The sequence below is a fragment of the Phyllobates terribilis genome, unplaced genomic scaffold (assembly GCF_046119375.1).
Source record: "Phyllobates terribilis strain yellow unplaced genomic scaffold, ASM4611937v1 Scaffold_4__5_contigs__length_816908805, whole genome shotgun sequence".
Taxonomy (NCBI): domain Eukaryota; kingdom Metazoa; phylum Chordata; class Amphibia; order Anura; family Dendrobatidae; genus Phyllobates; species Phyllobates terribilis.
Genome location: NW_027362764.1, coordinates 218326467 through 218346381, shown reverse-complemented (window position 1 = coordinate 218346381; position 19915 = coordinate 218326467). Strand labels below are relative to the sequence as shown.

Sequence of the window (19915 nt, the reverse complement as noted above, 5' to 3'; positions counted from 1 at the left end):
AAATGTAGCCAAGATATCAGCTATGCTTATTATTATCTCAAATCTCCAAAAGAGTAGCCAGAGAAAAAGCTCTTAGTGAAAATATATTTATTAAATTATATATAGAAAGGGTAAAACATTACATTACATAGATGTTGGCTAGTGTGAGAGATACAACCAAGTTGGTAGATGGAAAACACCAAGGAGAAAAAGAGAGACCATATCCCTCGTGGCAGAAACTCTGCAACAACAGTAGAAAAGGATAATAACTGCACCAATATACATATATGAGGAGTCTGCAGAGGGAGTAATTAGCAGGTGGTTAGCAGTTAACCTAACTAGTTCAAATTTAACTAGGTACTATGATGTGGTAAAATCATAGCATCACATATATGAGATGTTCTATTGGATATAGCAGAGCCTGCAAATAAGAGGCATATACACTGTTCCAAATTATTATACAAATAATATTTTCTCAGATTTTCCCAAATTACCTATATGAATTGCAGTCATTGTAATTTTCCAGTCAAATAACTATTAGAGTACAATTGAAAGTTTTTTTGTACAAACTGCCTATGATAACAGTATATTTAAAAAAAAAATAAAACACTCAAACTGCACTCAAAATGCATGTTCCAAATTATTATGCACAGCAGAGTTTTCAACCTTTTCATTTAAATAAAGAACAAAAAAATGGTCATTTTTGAAATTATAAGCATTAGCAGGTTATTACAAACTGAAATAAAACAGTTTTCAACTCAAAACTTTATTCTAGGTGATGTTACATTTGCACATAGGACCCCTTGTTCGAAAGGAGCTTCTGAACTCTCTCATTCATTGAATTTGTCAGGTTTTGGATGGTTTCTGCTTCAATTGTTTTGCATGAGGACCGAATACCCTCCCAGAGCTGTTGCTTAGATGTGAACTGCCTCCCGCCATCATAGACACTCCTTTTGATGATGCTCCAGAGGTTCTCAATGGGGTTGAGGTCAGGGGAGCATGGGGGCCACACCATAAGTTTGTCCCCTTTTATGCCCACAGCAGCCAGAGATGCAGATGTGTTATGTGCAGCATGAGACGGGGCATTATCATGCATGAAATGATCTCGATGGTCCAGATGGATGGAGTGGAGGATGGCTGGTTGATGGACACCCCATGCAAACACGGCTACGGCGCCAACAAGGAGGAGGAGGAGTAATGTTTTGGGCTGGAATCATGGGGAGAGAGATTGTCGGCCCTTTTAGGATCCCTGAAGGGGTAAAGATGAACTCCATGGTTCAAGAAGAAGAACCGTGCATTCCGCAGCAAGATCATTTTCATGCATGATAATGCCCCGTCTCATGCTGCACATAACACATCTGCATCTCTGGCTGCTATGGGCATAAAAGGGGACAAACTTATGGTGTGGCCCCCATGCTCCCCTGACCTCAACCCCATTGAGAACCTCTGGAGCATCATCAAATGGAGTGTCTATGATGGCGGGAGGCAGTTCACATCTAAGCAACAGCTCTGGGAGGGTATTCTGTCCTCCTGCAAAACAATTGAAGCAGAAACCATCCAAAACCTGACAAATTCAATGAATGAGAGAGTTCAGAAGCTCCTTTCGAACAAGGGGTCCTATGTGCAAATGTTACATCACCTAGAATAAAGTTTTGAGTTGAAAACTGTTTGATTTCAGTTTGTAATAACCTGCTAATGCTTATAATTTCAAAAATGACCATTTTTTTTGTTCTTTATTAAAATGAAAAGGTTGAAAACTCTGCTGTGCATAATAATTTGGAACATGCATTTTGAGTGCAGTTTCAGTGTTTTATTTTTTTTTAAATATACTGTTATCATAGGCAGTTTGTACAAAAACCTTTCAATTGTACTCTAATAGTTATTTGACTGGAAAATTAAAATGACTGCAATTCATATAGGTAATTTGGGAAAATCTGAGAAAATATTATTTGCATAATAATTTGGAACACAGTGCATATAGTCTGCTGATATGACTTCTGCTAATGAGTCCCTGTGCATGAAATCAAAAAGTAGCCAATTCTAAACATGCCTTAAGGTAAATCCATGTGTGATGCGTACATAAGCTGAAACCGTATGACTCTGTGCTGTTCACATATATAACAGTAAAAGGTTACCTTGTGACTTGTTCAATACGGTGTGCAGGTACTGTCAGGAGGGAGCTGATAGCGCGCCTCAACGCGCGTTTCGCCTTCGTGGCTTCGTCATGAGGCGTGGCTAAATATGTATGACTGGGTGTATAAATATGCCTGGGTGATGGTGTTAGACCAATCAGCATGTTCGCAAACTCCGGCGCCGCGTGTCTTCCGGCGGCTGGGCGGGCCCGGGCACACCGCGCACAGCAGGGCGGAGGACAGCGTCGTCCGCCTCTGCTGCCACGGCAACCTAGGCACGCCTCTGACGCCAGAGCTGCACGGCGCCGGACAAGCGAAACAGACAGTGCTGGTGAGAGGAACCAGTGCTGACCGCGGCGGCGATCAGAGGCGCACAACCCGACAACTGGTGAGTGGCCAGTCCAGCAGTGTCGAGCGCGTCCTCTGATCACCCCGCGGACAAGCCTGTAAGGAAGGGGGGAAAAAACTCATATATAAAGCTAAAAGGGCCTATGAACAAATGTACAAATATATAATGACCTAGAATTTTTCTCTGCGGTTTAGGTATCTGTTCTATATCTGGAACTGCCAATAGCTCATATTCTTATTTAGAAAGCTTCTTCTGGTTTTCCTAATTTTATAGCTTTAATTTCAAGCATATGCAAATTTTTAAATTAAATAAACTGTCAGATCTGCCATTCATTTATAATTTTATGTATATTTACTTTATTTTGTCTAAGGGCTAATATTTTTCCTTGTCTATAGTGCGATGTAAGGAGACTTACAGGCCATGCTGTGCTCTGTGGGAATTAAAATATGCAAATAACCTCTTCAGAGAAAAAGAGGACTGGAACTCTAGTGACACTTAGTTACTTTTCATTGCTACATCTAATGCCAACCCTTTAACAACCCTTGCCTGATTTAGCTAGCTAAGAGCTGTATGACAGCGACTCTAAGGAGTAATGTCTCTCCTTTTTTTATAACAATTGTGTAACATTGTTAGACTTCAGTGAACTTTATTAAAAAAAAATGGATTAATATTAATTGTGCACGCATTCATGTGACGGTGACAATTTTAACAATTTAGCACGTTTGCTAGCTGCTCCATAATTATAATAGCGAAGAACCATCAATACAAACTCTTTTTATACAAACTTGATTTTTGAAGAACTTTCTAAGTGAATGCATTCATGTTTTTTTCAACAGGATCCAGCTCGTGTGTTCCCAGGTACAAAAATGCCTGGTCCGTTGGGAAACTTCTACAGGACTTCTTATGCACTTAAGGTCAGTAGTTCTCTAGTTAAGATTTCTTGGTCAGTTTTAACAAAATGTCTTACCTTTAAATCCACCTTTTTTCAGTTTCCATCAAAATATTTGCATATTGTTGTTCTGTTAATTAGGTGTGGAGAGTGAATACGAAACACAACATCATATACGTGAATGGTTCAGTCCCTGGGCATACAAATTGCTTAGTTAAGGTAAGATTTAATGTTTTATTGTTTCTATGACCTTTTAGAAATGTGCTTTTTTTATTTCAGAGATGGTAGTTACATAGTTTTAACCGTATTATTGTTGCAACCCTTTGTTTCAAACAGAAGTCATTTAGATTGTTTTTACCAGTGAAGTACATTGTTTGTTGCACAGTATTACAGTTTTACTAGAAGCACTTTCTAGTTATTCATTTGAAAAGCAGCTGATTTTCAGTACCCGGAGCAGGGGTGTTGCTGGATGTTGTAATAGCTGATCGGTAAGGGTGCTGGGTGTCAGACCCTTATGATCTTATTTTGGTAACCTATCCCAAGGATAGGTCATCAGTATAATGGTAGTGGGCAACCCCTTTGAGGGATGCCTCCAGTGATGCTGGCTACATGGTCCATTAGATGGCAGTAGAGTCTGGTTACTGTGGCAGCCTCTCATTCTACGCATTCTAAAATTAATCATAACAAATAAGAAGTTCTGCTGTGTTCTTTATCATTAAATGCTGTGTTATTTGCCCCAGCCAAATGGAAGGACTGGTCAAGCTTATAGTTAGTTTGACCTACTGAATTTTACTGTTCTTTTATGGAAAGCTACTTCTTTTATTGCTCATGCCATGCATATAATATGAGAATACCTCATTTCCTCTTCTGGCCATTTTATATTGCTATACTATTTAAAAGACACTATGACACGTACCCTTGTATATGTTTAGTGCATATGTTATCCAGCACGCTTTAAATGTGTACGCCAAGCACATTGTGGGCACAACCCTATCTTACAGTAAAATAAACCACAATTGCTAAGATCTTTGATTGTAAATGCGAATATTAAAAAAAAAAAAAAGTTTTGTCCATTGAGTATACATTCAGCGATGGCTTGGACTTTGTCCTCTTGTGCTGTATTGTGGAAAGACACTTCTTTTTTTTTTTTTTTTTTTTTAGTTTCACCCAGGAGTGCTCCAGCTCTGATGAAGCAAGTCTTTTTACAATAAAAATGGCTATTCACTGCGTACAAAGGTATGTTCAGTGAATAGCCAGTGACCTGGTTCTCTCTATTAAATGGCAATTTCCTTGCTAAAACTTTAACAAAAGTTATGCTCAGCAATTCTGTTTCCATGTGTATGGTTTTGCTGAGGACAGACATCAGTGCCTTTTCAAGGACTGTATAAATGCTTGCTTTGTATTTTTGTTGGATATCGGATTAACACATGGTATTCAATTTAAAAAAAAAAATAAAACAGGATAAAAAATTGCTTTCAAGTTAATAATTTTTTGTATATGGTCTCTCATTAAATATTAAATGAGTTTTATGTTTAATGCACGTCATTAGCTGTTGTAGTAAGGTTAGGCCTTAATGCACTGTCATTAGCTGAAATGTCTACTGTAAGCCAGTCTTGTCTGTGGTCTCATGTTGAAGCTCCTCTAGATGTTAACCTTCCTCACTGTCGGGGAAGTAGCATGTTTCACATGCTGGCCAGCAGACAAGCAGGCAATGTATGTGCACACGTTGAGTATTTGCAGAAATTTCTGCAACGTTTCTGCATCTCTTGGCAGCAAAAACGCTGCGGAAAAAACTTGTGCTTTTGCATGAGTTTTTTTAATGCGTTTTTGTACAGTAATGAACGCTTTTTGGAGCTAAATAAAGATATTTGAAAAAAGAAACATGTGACATCTCTTTAACCATTGGATTACCGTCGGACCTGGGGGGAGTATAATGGGTTAATTTTAAATTATTAAAGAATGTGTCTGTTTTATTTCAAATAATGTTTTATTCTCAGTGTATGTGTTTATTTATCTCTTTACTTACAGGTTTAGTAATGACTAAACCTAGGGCTTGGTGTCAGCAACACCTAATCCCATTACTCCCATGCAACTGCACCAGGGCATCAGGAAGAGCCTGGGCTAAGTGTCAGAATTGGCACTTCAAATATGAAGTGCCATTTCTGGGGAAGCTCAGAGCTGGTATTTTTAGCCTAGGAAGGCGCCATTAGGCCAACATGTTCTCTGGCTATTAATAACAGCTCACAGCTGTTTGGTTAACCTTTACTGGCTAGATTACAGGGGGCCCCAGAAAAAAATTGTCGTAAGGTCCCCTTTAAAATCTAACCAGGAAAGGCTAAGCAGACAGCTGTGGGCTGATATTAATAGTCATGGAAGGTGCCATGGATACTGGCTCCCCCTAAGGCTAATAACATCAGCCCTCAGACGCCCCAAATGTGGCGCATCAGTAGGATGCGCCAAATCTGGCGCTTAGCCTGAAAAAAAAAATCCTTCATTTGACATACAAGTCCACACGGTTTTAATCATTTATTTAAAAATAAAAAACACAGTATACTCCCCTAACGCTTAATCCCCTGAAGCCATTGTCCCCAGTAAAAAAACAGAAAATAAAATAAAAAAGCAACCTTATCCTCACCTAACACCCAATCCATTTGAAGCCATTGTCACCTGTAAAAAAAAAACAAAAAAAAAACCATAGCTCTCACCTGTCCGACGTGATGAAATAATCCAGAGTGTCCCACGGTGATCGGATCATTTGTATAACAGTCACATCAGCAGGCTGGAGTGTAATCTCTCCTGTGTCCGTGCATAGCGCTGAGCTGTCGTGGGAGAGTTCACAGGAGTACATCAGCTGATGAGCTCCAATGACCTCACTTACGGCACCATCTATGCTTAAGAATTTTCTCATGCAGCGGCGGTGCCGTAAGTGAGATCATCAGAGCTCATCAGCTGATGAACTCCTGTTATCTCTCTCTCGACAGCTCAGCACTATGCACGGCGGGAGCAATCGTGCTTCTGTCAGTGTATTGCCGGGTAAAGCAGTCACATGTCTCAATGTAACTGTTCTACAAATGATCCTATAAGGTTAAGGTGAGTATAATTTTTTTTTTGTTGTTTTTTTTTTTATTTTAATATTGATTTGTTTCGACTTTTTTTTTCTTTACCATGAGCACAGCTGTTATCAACGACAGCAGCGGTAGGCTGATGGGAGTAGTAGTCTCTCATCTTCCGACGCCTGTGACCCGTGGTCAATTCTTTGTGCGTTCTTGCCCTTTGACGTCAATTGAGTCAGTTAAATCCACAGCAAAAATACGCAGCAAATCCGAAAACATTTTTAGATCAATTGAATCAGCAAAAAAGGTGCAGCAAAAAAGCTGATCTAAAAATGTTTGCGGATTTGCTGCGTATTTTTGCTGTGGATTTGACTGACTCAATTGTAATCAATGGGTGGAAAATGCGGCAAAAACACATAAAGAATTGACATGCTGCAGATTTAAACGCACAGCAAATACTGAAAGGAAAATTACTGATCATGTGCACAGCACTTCAGGATTCTCATGGACTATGCTGGCATAAGGATTCCTTAGTGTTTTGGGGCCAATTCCGCACGGAAAAAAGCTGCAAAAACGCACAGTGTGCACAAAGCCTTAGTGTGCCGTCTGTGAGGACAGTGAGTTATTATGGCACATCGTTACACTAATAAAGGAAGATCGAGGAAACTTAGTAAAAACAATGTTTGTGAGAAGATAATATAGTCTTTACATTGGTATTCTTTCCCAAAAGCATGCACTGAAAGAATTAAAGCAACTGTGCTGCACAGGACATGCAAGATAATGAAAATGAAAAATAACTACTTCCACACAATGGCAGTATCATCTGATGAGCACTGAGACCTGTTTAAGTACTTTTTTGTAAGCTCAGAAAATCTCTTCAGAATCACATTAGTATAATGTTCTGTTGTGGTCATCATGTAATTTTGTAAAAAAAAAATTTTTAAGTAAAGTACCACTCCATCGCGTTTATTAATTGCATCGCTGGAGTTCTGCAACCAATCTAAGTTCCCTGCCCCTTGTATTATACTTAGCAGCCGCTGTCTTCTGTTCTCTGGTCTTCTGGTTGGTCTTCTGTAGTTTGTAACCTGATGGATCACTCCAGTTTTTCCTAGGCGATCTGCAAGTCACTTCTCAATGTAAGTGTATGAGTCAGGCTGGAGTGACGCCAGGAACAGTTGAACACAGCGGCTGGTGAGTTTAATAGTAGGGTCAGGAAACTTAGATTAAAGAAAATGCTGGAGTGGTGCTTTCAAGATGTTTAAAAATTGAATAGGGGTGAGAATGTCAAAAATGTTTCTACAAGATCTTTACGCTATTTTGCATGTAGTAAATGGCACATTTTAGTTGGAGTGTTCTCTTTGGCTAAAGTCTTATGCCATATTGGTATTTATGGGTTTACATTTCAGCTGCATCAGAACCTCTCTTTAAAGCGCACCTGTCAACAGGATTGTGCTCAGTAAACTACATACACTGTCAGGTGGGTGACATTACACTGATTAAAATACCTTAGTTGATGAAATCCATCCTGTGGTTCTTGTGTAATCTTTACTTTCAGTTTGGAGATAATGATATGCTCGTGCTTCGGGGCGGCCTGTGGGGGGCGCTCTCTGGATCTCTGATTACTTATTCATATGTATGCTGTTATGATGGCTCACTGATCGTTCACTGACCTGCCTCCTATTTTACCTAGCCCCGCACTACTAGATGCATTATGTAAAATGGAAGGCAGGTGAGTGAACGATCAGTGAGAAATAAAAAGTTACAGATCTAAATAATGGCGACACAAGCCCAATACCATATAAGTTTTGTATCACCATAACCATCCTTTCCTGAATAATGATGTTACCAGGTGATTTTTACAGCACAGTGAACGCTGTGAAAACCAAATGAAACGATGGAATTGCGAGGTTTTTCTCACCGCATTTGGAATTTGATGTCTGTTTTTCAGTACTTTGTTATACGGTAATGTTAAAGAAATAAAAAAATGGTGGGTGAGGAAATTACATCCATATTTCCTGGCATAATACTTTGCCTGGTATTGCTGCTCAGCCTCCATATACTTGAGTGGGGCTGAACTGCAATATGAAACATGACCTGCAGACAAGAGTGGCACTGTTTCTGGATACAAATCAGACACTATCATGATTCACAAGGCAATTGAAGGGTATACGGTCTTAAAGAGTTGACTTGCCAAGCTTTTCATATTTTACTGTTGGTACAAAATTACTTTGGGTATTACAGTTTCAAGAAAACACAGCAGTAATATCCACTGTCAAAATCCAAAAATAAATGGAGTTTATGCACCGATTATACAGGTTTTACATCCCGATACTGTTCCGTCTGCTGAAACCTGTAAGTGTTGAATTTAGAAGTGTAGAAATTGTGAGCCGAGCGGGATGATTTCCATTCAGAGGTGCCACAAGAAAGAATACAACACTGCCAATCTCCTGTCAGCCCTTTACGTAGAGAGCGAGCACACAACTCCTCTTCCTTTTGAAACTATCTGCCTGCCAATATAAGATGCATTCTTTAGGAAAAAGCGATTGATTCTTCATTCTCTAGACAGTCACTATTTCTCTTTCCTTATTCTGGGGTTTGTTGAAGTGCTTGTTAGAGATGATGAATTGATTTTCCTTTTTTGTCTCCGAGATCAGAACCGACCTGCTAACTTGTATTGTTAGTGAGATGAGCTTGCTGACCTCTATATATTTTCACTGCCGAGTCTGGTAAAATACTGTTTTATCTCATCTTTTACATAAGACATTTCTGTCCTGTAGACCACAAATCAAATGACACATATCCATTCCCTTACAGTCCAATAATGTCCTGTTATAAATATATATATTTTATACCACAATTATGTATTTTTTTTATTAATGTCCAAAAAGCAGGAAAGCATTTTTGAAGGGTGCTTTTTCAAGTGATTTTTCCAATATGTTAATAAATTTGTACATTTTAAAAGTGTCTATGATCCTGAAAACCAGGTAAAATGACACTATCGGATCTCTTTCCATTGATGTTCACTGAAACCTGAGCATTGTTACTGCTAAACATCTGAATTACCATCACATTGGGTGGATGGTAGGGAATGACTGGTCGTGGCTTCCCCCAGGGCTCTCAGAAGATGGACACATGGTGAACAGCCGAGCACCGTGGCAAAATGACTGTTTAAATACTTTTGATCATTGAGTAGCTTTTACTTGAAAGTTGGGCCCTAGCATTACTTTCAAAGCACAGTTTTCAGTTTATCAGAACAACATTAAGAAATAAAGACTTTTTGGCCACGTTCACACGTTCAGTATTTGGTGAGTATTTTACATCAGTATTTGTAAGCCAAAATTAGGAGTGGAACAATCAGAGGAAAAGTAGAATAGAAACACGTCACCACTTTTGTATTTTATACTGAATACTGACCAAATACTGAACATGTAAATGTTGCCATACACGTAAAAATTATAGACAGCCCATCAAAAATTATAGTATTTTATGGGCCATTTTTCTACCTGAGAACAAAAGTATTTCCAGAGAATGGTCCTTAGGCTGTTTTGTAACTGGATTGGAGGCCTCTCTACTTTATAAAGGATTGCTTGGACATTTTAATGTTGATAAACTATCCTTAGGATATGTCATCAATATCAGTTCGGAGAGGGTTCGATGCCTATTACTGCCACCAATTAGCTGTCATTAGTCCCGGCCAGACCTGAATATTGAATGGAGTTGAACAGCACACCTCCATTTAATGTGTTTAGTGGCTGCTGCCAAAACCTGCAGATTAGATCCTATTCAAGAGATCAGGAACTGATCTGCAATTTTCGGCAGTGGCTGCTACACACATTGAACAACTGAGCATGATGTACAGTACAGACCAAAAGTTTGGACACACCTTCTCATTTAAAGATTTTTCTGTATGTTCATGACTTTGAAAATTGTACATTCACACTGAAGGCATCAAAACTATGAATTAACACATGTGGAATTATATACTTAACAAAAAAGTGGGAAACAACTGAAAATATGTCTTATATTCTAGGTTCTTCAAAGTAGCCACCTTTTGCTTTGATGACTGCTTTGCACACTCTTGGCATTCTCTTGATGAGCTTCAAGAGGTAGTCACCGGAAATGGTTTTCACTTCACAGGTGTGCCCTGTCAGGTTTAATAAGTGGGATTTCTTGCCTTATAAATGGGGTTGGGACCATCAGTTGTGTTGTGCAGAAGTCTGGTGGATACACAGCTGATAGTCCTACTGAATAGACTGTTAGAATTTGTATTATAGCAAGAAAAAAGCAGCTAAGTAAAGAAAAACAAGTGATGGCCATCATTACTTTAAGAAATGAAGGTCAGTCAGTCCGAAAAATTGGGCAAACTTTGAAAGTGTCCCCAAGTGCAGTTGCAAAAACCATCAAGCGCTACAAAGAAACTGGCTCACATGAGGACCGCCCCAGGTAAGGAAGACCAAGAGTCACCTCTGCTTCTGAGGATAAGTTTATCCGAGTCACCAGCCTCAGAAATTGCAGGTTAACAGCAGCTCAGATTAGAGACCAGGTCAATGCCACACAGAGTTCTAGCAGCAGACACATCTCTACAACAACTGTTAAGAGGAGACTTTGTGCAGCAGGCCTTCATGGTAAAATAGCTGCTAGGAAACCACTGCTAAGGACAGGAAACAAGCAGAAGAGACTTGTTTGGGCTAAAGAACACAAGGAATGGACATTAGACCAGTGGAAATCTGTGCTTTGGTCTGATGAGTCCAAATTTGAAATCTTTGGTTCCAACCACCGTGTCTTTGTGCGATGCAGAAAAGGTGAACGGATGGACTCTACATGCCTGGTTCCCACCGTGAAGCATGAAGGAGGAGGTGTGATGGTGTGGGGGTGATTTGCTGGTGACACTGTTGGGGATTTATTCAAAATTGAAGGCATACTGAACCAGCATAGCTACCACAGCATCTTGCAGCAGCATGCTATTCCATCTGGTTTTTTTTTGTTTAGTCGGACCATCATTTATTTTTCAACAGGACAATGAACCCAAACACACCTCCAGGCTGTGTAAGGGCTATTTGACCAAGAAGGAGAGTGATGGGGTGCTACGCCAGATGACCTGGCCTCCACAGTCACCAGACCTGAACCCAATCGAGATGGTTTGAGGTGAGCTGGACCACAGAGTGAAGGCAAAAGGGCCAACAAGTGCTAAGCATCTCTGGGAGCTCCTTCAGGATTGTTGGAAGACCATTTCCGGTGACTACCTCTTGAAGCTCATCAAGAGAATGCCAAGAGTGTGCAAAGCAGTCATCAAAGCAAAAGGTGGCTACTTTGAAGAACCTAGAATATAAGACATATTTTCAGTTGTTTCACACTTTTTTGTTAAGTATATAATTCCACATGTGTTAATTCATAGTTTTGATGCCTTCAGTGTGAATGTACAATTTTCAAAGTCATGAAAATACAGAAAAATCTTTAAATGAGAAGGTGTGTCCAAACTTTTGGTCTATACTGTAGGTGCAGAGGCCCAAATTCCAGTGCTGTATCACTGACTGGGTTACATAGTGTAGTTTTTCTCCTGACTCATCCACAGAAATGCACACTTGACTTGCCTGAGCTTTCGGGTGAAAAGAGTGGACACATGCACTTGTCTGGTGTAAAATGTTAACGTTAATGGTATAATTTATATAGCAACAGAATATATGAACTTTTGGTAGATTTACAGTTTATTGTGCTATAGTAGACCTCTTGTGTAGAAGTCTGGTTCGGTTTTAAACGTCTACTGTCCACTAGTTAACAACATAATTATCAGTTGGTTAAACTGAGTCTGTCAGCAGGTTTTTGCTACACCATGTGAGAACAGCATGATTTAAAGACAAAGACCCTGATTCCAACAATGTATCACTTACTTTACTGCAGTTTTTGATTAAAACTGTTCTCTCTGCTGCAGATCCAGCAGTTTTCTGAATGCTGAGCTCGGTATAACCCCGCCCACACCATGGATTGGCAGCTTTCTGTGTATGCTGTGCATTAGCCGAAACCTGCCAATCAGTGGTGGGACATGGCTTGACTACCTGGCAGCTGGATTTCTAGTCCTCTACTGAAAATCTCCTGCTGAAAAAAGTGGTTTTATAAAAACTACACTACGTAGCCCAGTAAGTGATACATCACTGGAATCCGGGTCTCTGCATCTACATCATGGTGCTCTCAGATTAGGTAGCAATAACTTGGTAACAGATTCCCTTTAATAGTATGTAAATGTTTTGTACCATTACATCAATAATTTATTATTAATAATTAATATAATAATAATTTTTATTTCTATAGCGCCAACATATTCCGCAGCACTTTACACTGTAGAGGGGACTTGTACAGACAATAAAAGACATTTCTGAATAAAAATAATCGCATAAATCAACAGATACCAGGAGGAGAGAGGGCCCTGCTCGCAAGCTTACAATCTGTGAGGAAATAGGGGAGACACGGAGGGTGGATGGTAACATTTGCTTGTATTGTATGGTCACCCATCAGTGTAATAAATAGGCTAATCACATAATGATAAATGAACCAGTCACCAACCAGTATGTGAACAAGTACAGACACAGAAGTCTGTTAAGTACACGGAGGTGTGTAAACAGATGATACAAGGGTCCTGATTTGGAAGAAAAGGGGGGATAGTTAGATAAGTGAGGTGAGGCGATAGACCAGTCTAAAGAAATGCTTTTTTACGGCACGCTTAAAACTGTGGGTATTGGGGATTAATCGAAGAGTCCTGGGTAATATGTTCCAAAGAATTGGCCCAGCACGCAAGAAGTTTTGGAGATGGGAGTGGAAGGTTTGGATTATTGAGGATGTTAATCTTGGGTAATCAGCAGAATGGAGTGTACGTGTAGGGTGGTAGACTGAGACGAGGGAGGGGATGTAGGGCGGTGCTGGAGCTCTTTGTGGGTTAGGGCAATGAGTTTATAGTGGTGTAGCGGATGGGTAAACAATGCAACCAATGGTACAGGGTGGAGGCATCGGTGTAACGGTTGGTGAGGAGTATGATCCTGGCTGCTGCATTTAGGACAGATTGGAGAGGGGAAAGTTTAGTAAGAGGGAGACCGATTAGTAGAGAGTTGCTGTAGTCCAGACGAGAATGCAAAAACTTACTGTCGCTCTGATTCTGAGTCAAAGGTAAGAAAAGTTCGAATTCTAAAAAAATGTTTTTGAGGTGTAACATAACATGAGCGGGCGAGTGATTGGCTGTGGGGTGAGAAGGAAAGATCTGAATCAAGTATGACCCCAAGACAGCGGGCTTGTTGTTGGGGAGTGCTGGGGAGTAATGGTGGAGCCACTCACACAGATGGCAATATTGGGCACAGGTAGGTTAGTGGAGGGAGGAAACACAAGAAGTTCCGTTTTTGACGGGTTCAGTTTCAGATAGAGGGAGGACATAATTTAGAGACAGCAGAAAGACAATCAGAGGTGAGGTCAGGAGACGATGTGTATAATTGGGTGTCAGCATACAGATGGTACTGAAAACCAGATCTACTGATTGTTTGTCCAATAGGGGTGGTGTATAAGGAGAAGAGGGGGGAGGGGCCTAGGAGTGATCCTCAAGGAACCCCGACAGTAAGGGGAAAAGGGGAGGAAGAGGAGCAATCTAAATATACTGTGAAGGAGCGGTCAGATAGGTAGGAGGAGAACCAGGAGACAACAGTGTTCTTGAGCCTTATGGAGCAGAGCATCATGAGGAGGAGCTGGTGATCCACGATGTCGAATTCTGCAGAGAGATCCAGGAGAATCAGGGAGTAGTGACTATTAGATTTAGCTGTTAGTAGATCATTAGAGACTTTAGTGAGGGCAGTTTCAGTGGAGTGTAAAGAGCGGAAACCGGATTGTAGAGGGTCAAGAAGAGCGTTATCTGAGAGATAGTGGATTGGACGGGAGTAGACCAAGTGTTCCAGGAGTTTAGAGATGAAGGGAAGATTGGAAACATGTCTGTAGTTAGCAGCACAGTTTTGGTCGAAGGATGGTTTTTTAAGTAATGGATGTATGCTGGAGTGTTTAAATGAGGAGGGAAAGATACCAGATGAGAGAGAGAGAGGTTAAATATTTAGTTAGGTGAGTGGTGATAGCCAGGGAAAGGGACTGGAGGAGATGTGAGGGAAAAGGGTCACTGGTGCAGATAGTAGGGCAAGAAGATGCAAGGAGCCTGATCACTTCTTCCGTGACTGGTTCAAAGACCGAGAATGAGTTATATGCAATGGGAGAGGGAGGATCGTTCATGGTATTAGGAGAAAATTTCCTGTCTGATATGGTCAATATTTTCCTTGACATAATTAACCAAATCGTCAGCGCTGAGGTCGGTAGTCGGGGCTTTCACTCTTGGATGGAGAAGGGAATGAATAGAGTCAGAGGCGTTTAGGATTTTTGGAAAGTGAGGTGATGAGGATATTGAAACAGGCTTGTATAGACAGGTGAAAGGCGGAGTTGTATGTTTTAAGTATAAACTTATGGATGAAATCTTTGGCCTGATTGGATTTTCTCCACAGACGTTCAGCGCACCTGAAGCACCGCTGGAGAAAACATGTTTGCACCATGTGCCAGGGTTGTCGCCATCTGTCCCAAGTTGTTCTCTGTGTAGGAGGTGCAGCTTCATCCAGGGCACTCTGCAATGTATCATTATAATGTTTCAGTGCAGAGACAGGACATGAGAGGGAGGAGATCGGGGCCAATGACTACTTTGATTTCTTAATAAGTTTCTGGGTGTTAATGCCATATATATTTCTATAAGTGTGGTATATGGGGATGTCCTGAGCGGGGCGACTGTTATAATGAAACAAGATTGTGATCAGAGTGTGGAAGAGGGGAGTTAGTAAAATCACGCACTGAGCAGAGCCGAGGGAAGATCAGGTCCATCGTGTTTCCATCTTTGTGAGTAGGAGAGTTAGTAATCTGTGAAGGTCGAAGGAGGAGGTTGGAGATAAAAGGTGGGAGTCAGATGGGGAGAGTGGATTACTGATGGGGATGTTGAAGTCCTCTATGATGAGGGTTGGGATCTTGTGGATCTTTTTAAAATTGTAAAAAATAGTGAAACGTAGATCTGGACTCTTTTTCTTTTCTACACTCCTCAACATTGAAATTGCAACACCAAGAAGGTCGTGGAATTATAGTAATTCCACAATTTATATACGTGTTAATGATATGCAAATGATAAAAAAAAAAATGGAACCAAACATCTCGATTTATTCAGTATTGAGCATAAGCACCACGTGTAGAAATACACACACTTACACACCTTAAATGCTATCAATGAGGTTATTAATGGACTTGGGCATGCAAATTATCAAGATCCTCTGCTGGCAGCTCACTTTGCAATTATTGACCAACCAATGATGACCGAGATGTGCTCAAGTAGAGAAGTGCAGAGACACTATTTGGTAGATAATGAATAAATCTAGATTTTTGAAAGTTTTGTTTCTATTTTTTTATCATTTGCATATCATTAATGTGTTTATCAGTCCAGTGATTTCCACAAGTCCACAACTTTTCCTTCTTGGTTTTTTCAATTCAATGTTCAGTGTACTATTGTACATCACTACAGTTAATACATCTAAATTCCCAACTGCACATTACCACACCAAAATATTTTGCACCTCTACACTAATATTCTACTTTTTTTGTTTGGTGCTATTTTCCCAATCACCATTTTTTAAATGTTTTTCATTTGCTTTACAGTCAAAAAACAAAATGTACACGTTTGCTACTTTCTTTGGATTTTCAATACACCTTGTCAGTACTAACTAGAACAGGACAACCCTAACCATGACTGCTGCCCCTGATACACGTGTACTCTGTGTCATATTTTCTGCAGCAGTAATGCCGTTCCAATTTCATATATTCAATGCTTGCAGATTATAGCATTTCAGAGTGCAGCTGTATTTTTTCTGTCACCCATGACGGCACAACGAGAGAGGGGATCCACCCTTCATGGACAGGAAACCTTCAAGATAAAAAGGGCGGCTCCTCTCTCCGCCTCAGTGGTTTCCTGTCCTTGATGGGGGACCTTCTGACTTGGCGGCGACAGCAACAACTTACCCAGACCAGGGTCAGTCGGTTGTGGCAGGGCTCAGTCTCTGCTGCGGCCGGTCCTGTGCGTGCTGGAAGCGCTGCGGAGGGCGCCAACACTGGTCTCCCCGCGTGCGGGGGTTTGCGGCACCTACACAGTATGGTGGGCGGCAACCCCGGATGTGACGTCACGGGGCGCGACTGGAAGCGACGACGCAGCACCAAGGATTCAAAATCCAGCCGGCATAGCTCAAGCAGGATTGATGATTCCACGGTCTCCCGAGGAGAAATGTCGGATACCGTCCTGCCTCCCGTTTCGGTAGCCTGTTTTTATCTACTAGGTAGTGATTGAGCTACGCGAAAGTCGACGTATTAATGTGTTTTGTCTCTCTCCCTTTCTTTCCTCCTTTTCCTCTCGTTGGGGTGTCCCTAAAAAAAATGTACAGGGAAATCCAAATACAGGGTGTGTGCCCTGTGTGAACGTGGTCTGACTAAGGACTGGCCTAAAAAGTTATGCCAGCTATCTATTGAAGAAACAATTTCGGTTGGAGCTCCAACCTTTGCTTCAGATTTAAAAACCCTTATTAGATCTGAGGTGGAAAGATCGCTAAAATCGTTTTCTCAAGCAAAAGAAGTGTCCCAGACCCATAGAGCAAAAACCCCACCCACCCTTTCAGATTCAGAATCCGATGAGGGAATGCTGGATGACTCTCCTAACTATTCCTCTTCGGATAGAGAGACAGGCACAGGTTATTGTTTTCCCCTGGAGAGAGTTGATAGCTTAGTTAAAGCCGTCAGGTCCACAATGGGGTTAGTTGACCAGAAGGCAAAAAAATCAGTCCAGGATATAATGTTCAGTACCCTGGATCGGAAGAAACAGGGGCTTAGGAGTGGGATAGGCCGGAGAAAAAGGCTCCTCTTCCATCCTCCTTCAAAAGAAAATATCCCCTTGATGAGGAAGATACCGCATCCTGGAATAAGGCCCCGAAGCTGGATGTTGCGGTGTCCAAGGATTCTAAAAAATCTTCTCTCCCTTTTGAAGATACACTGATGCTGAAGGACCCACTGGACCGGAAGGTAGATACCTTCCTTAAGGGTACCTGGGAATCATCAGCAGGGGCATTGAAACCAGCCATAGCCGCAACCTGTACTGCAAGATCCCTCATGGTTTGGTTAGACAGGTTAGAAGACCAGGTTAAAAGTGAGTCACAGGACCCCATTCTGGCTACTCTTCCAGTATTGAAAGGAGCTGCGGCCTTATTATCTGATGCCTCTGCAGAATCCACCAGATTAGCGGCTAGATCTGCGGCCCTGTCTAATGCCGGCCGTAGAGCAGTCTGGCTGAAATGTTGCCCAGGGGATATACAGACAAAAGGGAAATTATGTTCTCTTCCGTGTGAAGGAGATTTTCTTTTTGGTACCTCTCTTGACACAATTCTTGAAAAAGCAGGGGACAACAAGAAGGGATTTCAAAAATCATCCTTCTTGGCTTTCAAACAGTCCTTTCGGAGGAAGAAATTTACCTGCAGAAGAACATCCACGGAACAACCTAGATGGGGGGGATCGTTCCAGGAGAGGGAAAGGGTTTTTATTCGGTCGGCCCTCCCAAGATAGTCGTAAACCCCCAAAATGACTCTTTATCCCAGGTGGGAGGGAGGCTTTCTCTCTTCCTTCCAGCCTAGGAAAGGACCTGCATTCCGGCAGTATGCTGGGCCCAATTTCACTCAAGAGAGTTAAAATGGGACGTCCTAAAAAACTAGGTCATCCTCCAGGGGCATCTGGAGGGCAGATTGATACTCCCTCACAATGTAATTCAGTCACTGCACTGGTGGTTAAGGATGGACACGTTCCGAACAGGTGTCCCCTGGGCGCCCCTTATTACCAGAGTAATTACCACAGACGCCAGCCCCAGGGGGTGGGGGCCGCACCTAGACAACCACCCGCTACAGGGGACTTGGTCAGAGGTGGAGAGTCTGGAGTCTTCAAACATGTGGGAACTACTAGCAGTAGAGAATGCACTAATCAGCTTCTTACCCCTTCTATAAGGACATCACGTAAAAATTCTGTCCGACAACTAGGTCACTGTAGCATATGTGAATCATCAGCGGGGAACTCGCTCAAAATCTCTTATGCGGGTTGAGGGGAGGATATTTTCTCTAGTGGAAGGGAAAGTTCTTTCGTTAAATGCCCTTCATATCAGAGGAGAGGACAACATGAAGGCAGACTTTCTAAGTCGCAGGCCACAATTGCAAGGAGAATGGACCCTAAATCATTCAGTCTTCCGACAGCTAGTTGCCATGTGGGGGTCTCCATAGGTCGACCTATTTGCGACCCGTCAGAACAGCAAATTAAAAAGTTCTGTTCACTAAATCCCACAGAAAATCCTCTAGTAGTAGACACCTTCCAGTGCAGATGGGATTTCAGTCTGCCCTACGCCTTTTCCCCAACTTGCCTAATTCCAGCAGTGTTGAGGAAGATCCGGGAGGATCAAGCACAAGTGGTCCTTATAGCCCCCTTCTGGCCCAAGAGACCATGGTTCTTTTGGCTGAGAAGCATGTCAATCACAAACCCCTGGATTCTTCCAGAGATTCCCGACCTTCTTGCTCAAGGTCCTATATTCCATCCTCAGGTGGAAGGATTGCACTTAGTGGCCTGAAACTTGAGAGGTCATTGCTAGAAGGTCAGGGATTCTCATCAAATCTAGTTACTACTACCGATCACTACTAGGATTTACGGTAGAACCTGGAAGAAATTCTTGTCATCTGAGAGATTCTCCCGGGGAGGCGGGGGGTTCCTGTAAAGGCCATTTTGGAATTTCTTCAGAAAGCGATGGAAAAAGGCCTAGCGGTTAGCACCCTAAAGGTCCAAATCTCTGCCTTAGGGGCCTTGTATAATCATAATCTGGCCGGTAACAAATGGATTTCCAGGTTTGTGAGGGCATGTAGTAGAGCCAAACCAGCCCCTATAATAAGGGACCCTTCTTGGGATTTGAACTCAGTGCTAAACGCATTAACAAATTCTCCCATTGAGCCTCTTAGCTCAGGGTCTATAAAGTTACTTACCCTAAAAACAATACTTCTTGTGGCCTTAACATCAGCACGGAAGGTTAGTGAGTTACAGGCTGTATCTGCAGATCCACCTTTCACCTTAATTCTAGACGATAGAGTAGTCTTGAGACCAGACCCTGCTTTCCTACCTAAAATTGTATCCAAGTTTAACTTGTCTCAGGAGATAGCCCTACCAACCTTCTGTCCTCAACCAAAAAATAGCTAGGAGGAAAAATGTCATACCTTGAATGTCAGGAGATGCCTTATACATTATTTAGCATCCACAAGCTCATGGAGGAAGGATAGGGCTCTATTTGGCTCCTTTCAGGGCTCCTGGAAAGGGACGAAGGTCTCAAAAGGCACTCTATCAAGGTGGATCCGGAAAGCCATAACGATGGTCTATGCGGGGTCAGGCAGAGATCCTCCTGACATTC

General features: G+C 41.7%; 1 protein-coding gene across 1 annotated transcript in view; it reads left to right on the top strand.

Annotated features, from left to right (window-relative positions):
* MRPL3 (mitochondrial ribosomal protein L3) overlaps window positions 1-19915 on the top strand; it is a 118392-nt gene that overhangs the window by 89706 nt on the left and 8771 nt on the right. The window contains exons 8-9 of the mRNA XM_073678087.1: window positions 3297-3374; window positions 3491-3568. Coding sequence (XP_073534188.1) covers window positions 3297-3374; window positions 3491-3568 — 156 coding nt within the window. The remainder of the gene's footprint in view (window positions 1-3296; window positions 3375-3490; window positions 3569-19915) is intronic.